This window comes from Bos taurus, chromosome Y (assembly GCF_002263795.3).
Source record: "Bos taurus isolate L1 Dominette 01449 registration number 42190680 breed Hereford chromosome Y, ARS-UCD2.0, whole genome shotgun sequence".
In the NCBI taxonomy this organism is placed as follows: Eukaryota; Metazoa; Chordata; class Mammalia; order Artiodactyla; family Bovidae; genus Bos; species Bos taurus.
Genome location: NC_082638.1, coordinates 23044893 through 23057048, shown reverse-complemented (window position 1 = coordinate 23057048; position 12156 = coordinate 23044893). Strand labels below are relative to the sequence as shown.

At 49.1% G+C, this 12156-nt stretch overlaps 1 protein-coding gene and 1 pseudogene across 2 annotated transcripts; both read right to left on the bottom strand.

Moving 5' to 3' along the window:
* Positions 1-242: 242 nt before the first annotated feature.
* On the bottom strand, positions 243-1180 carry LOC132344453 (olfactory receptor 4C3D-like; annotated as a pseudogene).
* A 4119-nt stretch (positions 1181-5299) lies between these two features.
* On the bottom strand, positions 5300-8922 carry LOC132344649 (testis-specific Y-encoded protein 3-like). Of its 2 annotated transcripts, XM_059884298.1 has the most exons (6): positions 8186-8922; positions 7516-7593; positions 7262-7373; positions 6975-7120; positions 6769-6855; positions 5300-5513 (listed from the first exon to the last, which is right to left on the bottom strand). In XM_059884298.1, the coding sequence occupies exons 1-6, from the start codon at positions 8711-8713 to the stop codon at positions 5490-5492; spliced, it is 975 nt and encodes a 324-aa protein (XP_059740281.1). In that variant the 5' UTR covers positions 8714-8922; the 3' UTR covers positions 5300-5489. The 2 variants fall into 2 exon arrangements, with proteins under 2 accessions (XP_059740281.1, XP_059740282.1); XM_059884299.1 differs by lacking the exon at positions 7516-7593 and having other exon boundaries at positions 8165-8922.
* Between the last annotated feature and the right edge of the window lie 3234 nt (positions 8923-12156).

Genomic DNA, 12156 nt, shown 5'->3' with positions numbered 1-12156 from the left:
GGACTTTCCTGGTGGCTCAATGGTAAACAATCTGCCTGCCAGTGCAGAAGATGCTAGTTTAATCCCTGGGTTGCACAGATCTCCTGATGAAGGAACTGGCAACCCTCTCCAGTATTCTTGCCTGGAAATACCATGGACAGGGAAGTCTGGCTGGTAACAGTCTATGAGGGCGCAAAGAGTCTGACATGACTTAGCAACTGAGTATTCACACTTAATCATCCCTATGTATATAAATCATCACTTTATTGGCATTCTGAACAACCTAATCTTCTCTTCAACAGATTCCTCGTGGCTTTTTTCACCTCCATGTTTCTCACTATGTAAATGATAGGATTCAATATGGGAGTGAGGATTGCAGAGAACATAGTCACCCACTTGTCCACAGGGTAAGTGGCCACAGGACGCACGTAGGTGAACACACAACGCACGAAAAAGAGCACCACTACTGTAAAGTGGGCGCCGCATGTAGAGAGGGTTCTGCGTCGTCCTTCAGAGCTGTGGGATCTCAGGGAGCTCAGGATGACTATGTAGGAAACGAGCAGCATGGAAAAAATGAGCAAGCACATGCCCCCACTGTTGGCTGCCACCACCATTCCCAGCCTGTAGGTGTCGCTGCAGGTGAGTTCCAACAGTGAGAAGAAATCACACATGAAGTGGTCAATGACATTGGGACCACAGAAGGTCAAATCCGTGGTGAAGAGAATCTGCACTGAGGCATGCAGGATGCCCCCTATCCAGGCCACCACCACCAGGACCTGGCAGAGCCCCTGTCACATGATGGTCATGTAATGCAGAGGCTTGCAGATGGCCACATAGCAGTCATAGGCCATGACAGTGAGGACGATGACCTCTGATGCTACCAGGAAGTGCTCCAAAAAGATCTGAGTCAGGCAGCCTCGCCAGGAGATGGTTCGCCTCTGGAACAGCAGGTCAATGATCAATTTAGGCGTGGTGACTGAGGTGAAGGAGGCATCTAAGCCAAGTAGGTGAGAAAGAAGTACATGGGAGCAGAAAGTGTAGGGTTGAGGGAGATGGTGATGACAATGAGCAGGTTGGACAGAACAGTGAATAAGAAAATGAACAGAAAAACAATGAAGAGTATTTTCTGCACCTGTGGATTCTGTGTGAGTCCCAGGAGGACAAATTCAGTCACATTGCTGGAAGGGCTGAAGACATCCATTCAGCAAGTAACTGCTTCCTGGGGCCTGCCTTACCTACAGAGGAACAAAGAATGATACTCATTCATCACCAGAGAATTGTGGTCTGACTTACAACAAAATAATGCAATCACTGTGACTGTAGAGTATGCCCTTGACACTTTGTCCCAGTACTTGTTTCAGTTTTTTCTTGTTTACTCCATAAAGCTTTCCATCTCTTCAGATACCTAGCACCAGTCACCTGTAAACCATCTGTAGGGCAAGTTTGATGTGTAATTTACTGAGAAAACACTGGACTGTCTACTGGAGATCTGAATTCTCCTTCTTCTTCTGACCCCACTGGACATGGCTGCATCCTCTCAGTTCTTTGGGCCCTTCACTGTGTCTGTAAGGTTACAAATTGCAATTCTCAGATGTATTTTATAGGCTAAGAACTGCTGTACACAGGTAAGACTTATTCCCTTTTCCATGATGGAATTTCAGTTTGGCATCTCGACTCCTAACTTTGCAAAGAAAAAACATGATCAAGAAATATCAGCTAAACAGGGAGTTTAGGGAAATATATATAAGTCCTTGGTGAAACAGCCTTTCTGGTACCTATCAGAACACATGAACTATTCAGTCGTGTTTCCTTACTGCCCCACTAGAGTGCAGGGAATGATGTCCGCAGTGCCTGAAACCTATCAGGTGATGAGTAAATGTTAGGTATTAAATTGTCATTCTCCAAAAGTAAGGATATACTTGTTTCCCCAAAGCATAAACTCAACAGAAATTCAAATGCCCTTGTCCTCCAGTTCTGTTGATCTATAATCTCCCTACTGTATGAGAAATTTGAAGGGAAGCTGCACTCCAGTTTAAGAGTTTCTGAACACTCTCCAGAGTAAGCATGAAAATATTTAAATGTCTCTAGAAAAGTGCATGTTATGATCATTTTACTTTAAAGATAATTTGTATATATGTTAACTGATTATTTTTTCAAAATTCTTCTCCATATATAATTTAATATACATATTCTATATATTCATTGATTCAGTGTATGTGTGTGTGTGTATGTGTGTGTGTGAGTTGTTCAGTTGTGTCTGACTCTTTGCAACCCCATGGACTGTAGCCTGCCAGACCTCAGGCTCCTCTGTCCATGATAGTCTCCAGGCAAGAATACTAAACTGAGTTGCCATCCCCTTCTCTAGAGGGTCTTCCCAAACCAGGGATTGAACCCAATCTCCCACATTGCAAGCACATTCTTTACCATCTAAGCCACCAGAGAAACCCATACCTTCAGTAGTTTTGGTTAAAAAAGAAACTAAATGCATATAGGTGTTCAACACACAAGGATCTTTCAAGCAAAGAAATACTTTCAAGTTCTGTAAATAAAAATTTAATGTGAAGAACAGAAATATTTTGCTAGAGAGACAGGTAATGCACCATACATATGTGTATATGCACCAACTACCACAAACACATACAAAATCTGTTACTTGCTAATTATTCCTACAAGCTCACTCAGTCAACAAATATTTACTGGACACTTACTATGTACATTGATGTATGCTTATTCATACAACGTCATAAATGGTGCTGCTATTAAATGCCCTTAGTGTCTGACCTACCATTACCAAACAGCAGCGGTTCACCCATCCATGTAGGAACGACACTCCCAGTCCTTTATGGTTCTGCTACATGCACTCTCATGCCTTCTACCATCTACCAACAGCATCCATCATTCCTGGATACAAGATAAGGCATGACAAATACAACGAGAAATTTGCAGTTTTAAATTTGCCAAAGAGAAATGAAATAGATACAATTATGTATAGAGAGAATATTTTTTAAAAAACACAAATGAATGAAAAAATTTATTTTAAATTATCTAAGATGGCACAAGCATGGGTGCAACATGAAAGAGGACAGGAGGCATAGGCAGACCCACAGGAAGAAACATCAACTCACATTCATGGGCAAACACAATGGAGACACCCAGTCTTCATTCTAAACAGAGGAAAACATGAACACATCCAGGGCACAGGAAGCAAATGCAGCTCAGGCTGGTTGAGCCAGAATGCGCGTGAATTCATCACTAAACCGGCGAGTCTCACACGCATCGATATTCGGCGAAAGAAAACCTTACACGACACATCCAAGTGTGCAGTCAACTCTAAGAGCACCTAGCCTTTAGGGCCCAAGTGAAAGCCCTAGAGAGCCTGGGACACAAGTCACGGCAAGTCTCCAGAGGATGACCATCCAGTCAACGAAGACTATCTCTGCACTCCACTCGAGGACAGGTCAGAGCTAATGCCAACCCTGGTCCTGAAGCACTGGCAGGAAATATTAGGCACTGGGGGACCCTGTCCTAAACTTTTCTTGTCTTTAACTTCTTTGCAATGCCTTACGGAAACTTCTGAATGTGGGTAAATGCCATGCAGTCCCTAGAATGAGCCCAGTCTAAGGTCCCGAATACCATGCCCCAGTATGCCATCTCACACCCGCTGTAGAGTTATCACACCATAGTTTCTGCTTTGTTTTGTTTTGAACTAGGACTGGGAAAGACAGGTACCAGCCTGCCGGAGCCCCACGGATTCTTGGACCTTGACAGATTCAGAAAGTAAGAAGACATGTTTCCAGTGTCTCCTGGGCTGCTTGTTCAGAAAGCACCCAGAGACGGCCAAGCCTTGCCTTCTAGCGCCGTAGATGCCTCTCTGGAGAAGGGGCAAAGCTGGTGTGTACATGGTCAAATGCAAAAGCTGGCCCTGGGCAGGAGATCTCATGCAGGGCACCGTGAAGAAGACATCCGGAAAACCTGTGAACTTTACCCTTTGCCCTCAAAAGAGATGCTGCTTCAGGGAGAAAAGTTGTAGAGTGAGAACTTCATGCGAGACAGAACTTCATGTGGGACATCACCCTCAGGCATGCCCACGGTGGAGCCCTTCTATCTGGGATGAGAGGACAACAGTGGGGGGACAGACGTTGAACTCTGCCTACTCCATTTGTGCCAGTCTGTCTTTTGCTCAATCCAGAGGTGGACGCGATTCCAGAAAGCAGTCATCTACTTCAGAAGGACCACCCTAAGTGCCGACCAGTCCCTCAGTGAGCTCCATATGCTCCAGCTGTTCCCACTGGCCCTTGGCCCACACAGTAGTGGCAAAGCCCTAGATGAAGGACAGCTCCTTTGAGGTTGAAAACATTCTGTGCTGAGCCATCCCACAAGGAAGAGAAACTGTCACCAGAGGTCTGGTGAGAAAAATGCTTTTTCTACAGCTTGGCCTGACAGAGGGCCTTGGGCAAAGACCTTAAGCCTTCCTGGAAAAAGGGATATTGACCCCTGAGCTGCTGCAGCAGCAGCAGCAGCAGCAGCAGCAGCATGGGACACAGACCACATGGCTGCATAGGCTCACCCTAACAGCCTCTTTCCCCTCACTTCTGCCCCTGGACACGCTATACCGAAGCTGAGTTCTTAGAAAAAATAACAGAGTTCACATGAGCTCTAACATCTACGATGGGATCTGTTTTCCTTTATCTGATTCCTTGCAATTTCTCTTTTCCCCTGGTCACTTTTGCCAGAAACCAGTATCCTCACTGCCTTCCCACCCCTCACTTTCTCTCTAGGCCACAGCCCCCCTCCATATACCTTATACACAATGCCCTAAGATGTTACCTGGAACCCTAGCTCTGGGAAGCAGACTCTCAGCAAAGCTGACCGTGCACTCATATACACACTCATACACATGTGGCCTTCGAGATTCATATAGAGTTCAATGATAAGGCTTCTCCTTTGTTCTGTACCCTTATTAAAGTGTCTGTTGATAGGCAACAGAGAAGATACCTGGGCCACCACCTTCCAACAGAATTGCGTTCCACTGTTTCAATCTCTGGCCCTTGTTCACCAGACCCTTTCCACGAACAGCCACATTTCGCTTGTAAAATTGCCAGACCCACAGTCAATAGGCCCCTCATCTTCCTTCTCCGTCCTCCCCAACCCCCACCCCACAGGAAGAACGTCACCCCCTGACACAACCCCAACATACCACTTAGCCCCCTCTATGAATCTCCACAGACTGGTAATTCCCATGCGGTGAACTGACACTCGTACATGCAGCTGAAGTGTTTGTCCTGAGGACCTGCCCAAACAATGCACGCACACATGCAGCTGATGCTTTTTATTTTTCCTTTGCAATGAATTCAGGGTTACTGGTGTCTCACTGTTGATCCACTTCAGCACCAGACCACTCTTCACTACTTTCCCGTCCAAGAGAACTATGCTGGCCATTGGTCTTCACGTGAAGCAGCTTCTTCGGTTTTCTGTTTTAGGTGAAGGGGGGCACGCCATCGTTAAGTGTCTCAAAAGCTGGGGGGATCGGGTTCCTTTCAAAACAGAGAGAGATATGTACACTTACCCTCCCCGGAAACACTAAAGACAGCTTGATTCTTTCAAGTCAGTTCCCAGGGGGGTGTGTCTGTGAACGTTTACATGCCCTAGAAGCACAGAGTAAAAAACAGGTATTCCAGTCTTCAGCGTAGAACTATTTACAATAGCTAGGACGTGGAAGCAGCCTACGTGTCCATCAGCAGATGAAGGGATAAGGAAGTTGGAGTACACATACACAGCGGCGTCTTACACAGCACTAACATGGAACGCGTCCGTGTCAGTTCTAATGAGATGGAATGAACGTGGAGCCTACTATACCGCGTGAAGTAAGTCAGAAAGAGAAAGACAAACACTGTCCGTTCACACAAATATATGGAGTTGAGGACCTTGTACGTGGTGCTGAACATCCAACATGCAGGGCAGCAAAGAAGTAACAGACATATAAAGAACAGACTTTGGCCTCAGTGGGAGGTGGTGACGGTGGGTCAATGTGAGAGAGTAGCTCCAAAACGTTTACATTAGCTTATGCACAACAGATGACCAGTGCGAGTTTGACGCGTGCAGCAAGGCAACCAAAGTCATGTTGTGGGGCAACCCAGACAGCCAGCAGGGGAGGTCGGTGGGTGGTGGGTTCAGCATTTGGGGGGACATGTGTATCCCTATCGGTGATTCATGTTGGCCCATGTACAGCAAAACCTGTCACGGTATTGTAAAGTCATAATCCTCCAATTAAAATAAATAAAAGAGGATTCTCCATAATCCTGCAGAGTGGTCAGTATGCTCAGAATGAGGGTGGCAGGAAAAAGATGCAAACGCAAATTAAAAACCAAAACGAGTGTGGTGATCAGAATCGAATCAAATGATGGGTCACTGGGAGAACCGCCTTGCACAAAGGAGACTCACAGGCCTTTTTGGAAATGGGACTTCATGAGGAAGAGCAGGTGGGTCCCAATTTAAGAGGAGCCTGAGGCTGGACTTGTTGGCCATGGAATGACGGTTCAGCCATGTGCAGCTGCCTCAGATATAAACTGCAGTGGCTTTGGCCTGTCCAGGCCACTTCATCCACCTCAAGCTTCTCTACTTAGAACCTGTTCTTCACCCCAGTTCTCTACCCTTGCTGTCCCTTGCTGATTCCCTCATGCCCTGGTGTCACTGTGTACTCCACGGAGTCTCACTGTCTTCACAAGTGGAATAAATGACCCAAGTTTCTGGACAACACTTATGCCAGTGCTCGGCCCCTGGGCGCCTCACCTCTCGTCCTCCTGGTACCTTTCGTGGTGCAGCCTTCCTCCACACATAGTACTGCAAAGGATTGGGCCACAGATCCCTTATGATGATCTGCCAGGGAAATGAGCAAGGTCAGCACAGGCCTGGCCAGACCATGAGCCCTCCCGTGCACGGCCAACAACTCCGACATAAGTCACCCGTTCTGGCCCAGTGGCCACGTGGGACCCCACCTCAGCAATCCAGTCAGATCCTGTGAAATTGTGGTCAAAGAACCAGTTGAAGAAGTTAACGCTGCTGTCGTGGTGCCTGCGCCTGTATGCCTTCCGTTCAAAGCCCTGGTGCCACTGAACTGGAGTGGAACGAGATGCGTGGTATCCTGCAGGAAAAGCAGTTTGGGAGAAAGACCTAAATCACTTTTCGATTCAACCTAGACTTTTCTGCCCCCAACCACCGGGCCACCGCCCGCCACCCCTACCCACCCCCGCCCCCACCCAAGATCCAGGGAGCAGCTTCTCACCAGTGACCTTCATCAGGTACTCCTTGACAATCACTTCATTCTGGAAATACCTATTCCTCCGAAAGGACAATGTGATCTTGCAGTGACGAGTGGGATGCCTGAATTCCTCCACCTGCCAGGACAAAGTGTGCGGGGTGGGGTGGGTGTGAAACCTCTTTACAGAACAGCTGTCCTTTCCTGTGTTAGGGATAGACCATGCCCTCTCCCCTCCCCAGTCACCTCCCCTCCACAATCATCAGTGTCCCCTGCCTGACCTCCAAGTTGGTCATGAAGTGAAGCATGTCTGCATCTTGCTTGCTCATCAAAACTGACATTTGGGGGTGGTTCATAAACTGCTTTAGGTCAAGGAGCCTCTAGATGCTAGAGGTAAAAGTGCTGGGAGAACAAAGCTAGCCTAAAGAGTAGAATGGCCCTCCCTGTTTGACTTCAACTTGCTACTGGTTAACTCGTCACATTTCGGTTCACGCGGGCTATATGAATGCAGCACAAGGTCCAAGGCTGTGCCCATGAATGCCCTACCACGAGGAGGTTCTCTTCCTAACCGGATAAGCTTCATCTCAGCCCCTTGAAAGTTAGCTTACTTCGGGAAAACAAGCACTCCTAGCTAGATCCCCTACGACCACTTACACTTCCCCACCCCTCCCCCATTCCAGACAAGCCTTCTCTCCGAAGAGACCCTGGTGCTAATGACAATTCTGATTGCGACCTCTGAAAGTATAGACCAACTATCAATTTGGGCTAGCCAGAACAGCAAGGACATCACACCTACGATCAGGAACAGATATGCAGGACGGTAACCAATACCCACCATCCAGAAAAGTAAATACGGTACCAGAACTGCCAGATCTGTAAACTGTTCCTGCCATAGCCCGGCTTAAACAAACAAACAAACAAAAAACTCACAAGCACCACACCAAGGGATACAACTTCGACCCAGAAGCCACGGATGCCCTGGATGATGGCGCTTCTGTGCTCTAGATGCACCTTCCGCCGCTGACTGTTCTTACGTTTCAGGCGAGCATGCGCCCTTTGGGCTATCTTATTCACGGGCTCCAGCTCCAGCTGCAGGGCCGCCAGAGCCTCCAGTGCAGGCCGGTCACTCAGGGCTCCGGGCCTTGGATGGTCGTGGACATGCTCCTCCGAGGACACCTGCTCCTGCTCCTCGTATGCCACCACCTCCACCTCCTCCATGACGTCCAACACCAGCAGCTGGAACTCCTGCCCGAGTCCCGCCACCTCTCCCTCCTCCACAGCTGCACCTTCCTCCACTGCCTCCACCCAGAAGAGGGCGGCCTCCTCGCCTGGCGCACCACCTGCGGCCTGCATCGCCTCTGCCGCCCACACCGAGCTGGTAGGCCCCAGGGCCCCTCCCTCATGAAGACCCGGGCTCACAACTAAGATCCAGGATCCCGGAGTGCTGCCGCCTTCCTCTGGCCCCGTCTCACTCTCCATGGTATTCTCGCCGAAGCCCGGAGCTGCAAACAAGCTGGACGCTAGAGCACGGCAGACGGCCCTCACGGACCGCCCGCCGGCCGCAGTCTACGTGGTCCTACTCCCGACGGGTTACTGGGCAAGAGCCAGGGAACGGCGAAAGGGAGAGACGCATGCGCAGAACCCTCTGCCACCAGGCCCGCCTACTATGGCGACGGGAAGGGGCTGAACTCTCCACCCTGACCTCCTGACCTCATCCCAGAACCAATCAAATGGAGTCTAAAGCGGTTCGCTCCTGGGACACGCCCCTTGGAATCCTGGGCCCTCTGCCCAGCCTGTGACAGGCGGCCAATGTCGGCCCAGCGCAAAGTGGGCGTGTCCTGGCAAGCCTTTTGCCTGCCTAGCAGTGCAGCCGCGCCCGAGCAGCGACTGGGAGAGCCAGGGCCACCTGAAGCTGCAACAGTCCTCAAGCTTGAAGTTGCCCCAGGGGCAGCGCGCCCGTGTGCTCAGGGACCCACTCAGGAAGACAGGGTTCCTGGGTACCTCAGGGACAGAGTTGCTCTCCTCTGATCCAAACCGCAAGCCACGGGGTGGGGGTGGGGGGAGTAGGAGGGAGGCGGGCAGGGTAGGGGGGTTTGGGGGAGGAGTGCGCGGTGGAGGGGGATGGGGAAGCGGGGCGGGGGCCCGGGTGGGGGCGGGCTTACGCCGACCTCACCCATGTGCACCTGCTGCAGAGTCACGGCTAAACTTGTGCCTTAGGCTTGAGCAGTTGTCAGGAATGCAGCCCTCCTCTGAGGAAGAGGCAGAGCACTTTCCTCGGCTAGCTGTCCAAGCCCCACGATGCAGCCCCAAGCCCAACCAGCCTGGAGCCCCTGGCCTACGGTCTGTCAGCCCTCGGCCTTTCCCCCGGCCCGTGGCTTAGGGCAGGCGCCCACGTAGCTAAGGATGTGCGCCTGCAGATGCACTTGCCAGAGGCACACAGCTGTTCCTGCAAGTGTTTCAAGTGGACCAAAGTGCTCCTCCTGACCATTAGTTACTCCTACGTCCGGGCCGCCTAGCTCAGGTGGGCACACTCAGGTTAAGTGCCTGGACAGTTTCCACTGCTCACGCTCTTTCTCCTAGAATGTCTGCTGTTTCACACTGAGCACCTACCTCCCTTAGTCCTGACACACGCACAGACCCACCACACCCCACCCCCCCCTACAAACACACACAAACACGTGACACAAGTACACACATGCGTGCAACACACAGAGCCACAAATGCCAACAGGTGTTTCAGAGACTGAAGAACCAGTGGATCGCATGAAATGCATAGATGTCTTTATTTCTAACGGGAAAATGTTCATTCTGATCTTCAGATGTGAAATATAGAGAAGTCCATCTTCCATGAGGGAGAATCATGCCTAGATTTGGATACAGGAAGTATAGAGAACTCCTTATTTCATGGTGGACAGTCCTTGATTTATACATGAGAAATACAAGAAGTTAAGTATTTCACGAAGAAACAGTGGTGCCCAGAATTTCATTTATGAAATAGAGATAATTCCAATTCCATATTGGTTTGCCAGATCTTAATTTCACACTTCATGTCAGTAAAATTTTATTGAGATCTTCATATACGAAATGTATACAATTTCAGGATTCAAGAAGGGAATTGTAGGCTCAACTTTTCACATGTAAAATATATAGAATTCCCCACTCATGTAGGAAAACGTGTGCACAGATATACGTCTGGGAGACACAAGATTCCACATATGATGAAGAAAATGATGCAAGTCGATTTTCATACATGAAATACCGATTTCCTATTTCAGGTAGAAACCTCTGCACCCATGTTCTCACATGTGAAAGAAGGACAATTGCATATTTTATGCAGAAAAATCATCTTTCTGGTTTTCATCTGCATGAATCAGGGAATGCAGAGCAAGTGCTCTGGAGCAATCCCGAAGAATAGCGTAGGCAGGGATGTGGGAGCGGCTCCAGGATAGCTGGGACCCCTGTGTACTTATGGCTTATTAATGTTGATGCATGGCAGAAGCCATTACAATATTGTATCATAATTAACCCCCAGTTAAATTTAATAAAAAGAAAAAAGTACTATGTTTTGAGAAAAGTGAAAGAAGAAAGGGACTCGACTGCTCTGTGGTGGCCTAAATGGGAAGGAAATCCAAAATTGACGGGATACACGTACAGCTAAAACTTGATTCACGCACAGCAGAAACCAAAGAAACACTGTAACATGACTATGGCCCCAAAATAATGGTTGGAAGTACATCACATGTCAAGTATACTTCCGGCAGTGAAAAAATAAATGGTAGCCCCGTTTGCAGTACATGTTCTTGAGGAGAGTATGCTGAGTTAAATACTTGAGTTCGAGGAAGATGAAGGCTTTTACATCACACGACATTGTCACGTTGAAAGCCCTGCGTTATAGAAAGAGAGTAGGATGTGGTCATCGGGCCAGTGGAAATGGGCCCCGATGGTCCACGTTACCATCTTTTAGTCACAGGTTGACTCAGCTCATCCAGGAAGACACTGTAAAAGAGGCAGGATGGAAAACGGAGCTGCAGGCCTCAGCCCAAGACCATTAGGGAAGTTCGCAAACCCAACACCACCAACAGAAAGCCTCTCAGCTGAATGCACTGAGAGAGATATCAAAGCCTTCCCACAGGGCCTTCCAGGCCCTTGGGCCTTGGGCTGGGTAATGAACTGTGGCGCTTGGACAAGCGTGAGGACAGGCTGTGTCTTGCAGAGTCCCGGAGGCCTTGCTGGAGCCACTCAGCGGCCTGGCCCAGGTTTCAAAGCAACGGCCACCGTGTCCCATGCCCACCTCCATGTCCGAATGGTTGTGGCAATGTCCATGGGTCATAGTCTACAGGACCGAGCTCCCCATTTGGGTAGACGGAGGAGGCTGAGGGTCAGCTGCGTGCTGGGTACCTGGCTCCCTCATGGAAGGTGGCCGCGCAGTGTGTGGGGGCCTTGGTAAGAGGAGGGCACAGAGAACTGAGACCTGCCTCTTCCAGCTGGGACTACCAGGCTATACGGGGACCCCCTTCTCGCAACCAGGACCTTGGAGGGTGAAAGTCAATCTGGGGAATCTCCTTTCAGGGGATAGGGAATCATACTTGTTTCCCTTGAGGATTGCAGGACACAGTTAGCTGGCCACCAGCTCACCTCAAGAATACAAGATGTGACAGCAAGAAGTTTGCACCGGCTAATCACACCCCTCCCTCACGTTTCCTGTATGTGGCCTTTGCTGAAAGCCTTGACGGAGTTTGCCATTTCTCTTTCCACTGGCTTAGGCTTTTATTCTTTTCTAATACAAGCATTTAAAATTATAAGCACGTCTAGATCTGCATCTCACGAATTCTGATACGCTGTGTTTTTATTCTCACTCGTTTAAAGTATTTTCTGCTCGCTCTTTGTTATCCTGTATGTTTTTTAAAAAGTTTAGTTTAATTG

What these genes read in the sequence shown, in the direction of transcription:
- LOC132344649 (XM_059884298.1), bottom strand. Translation starts at nt 8,713, where the DNA reads ATGGAGAGTGAGACGGGGCCAGAGGAAGGCGGCAGCACTCCGGGATCC. An exon ending in GTGGCTTCTGGGTCGAAGTT is followed by an intron (nt 7,594 to 8,185) that starts GTATCCCTTGGT and finishes GACCTAAAGCAG; the next exon opens with TTTATGAACCACCCCCAAAT. An exon ending in GTACCTGATGAAGGTCACTG is followed by an intron (nt 7,121 to 7,261) that starts GTGAGAAGCTGC and finishes CTTTTCCTGCAG; the next exon opens with GATACCACGCATCTCGTTCC.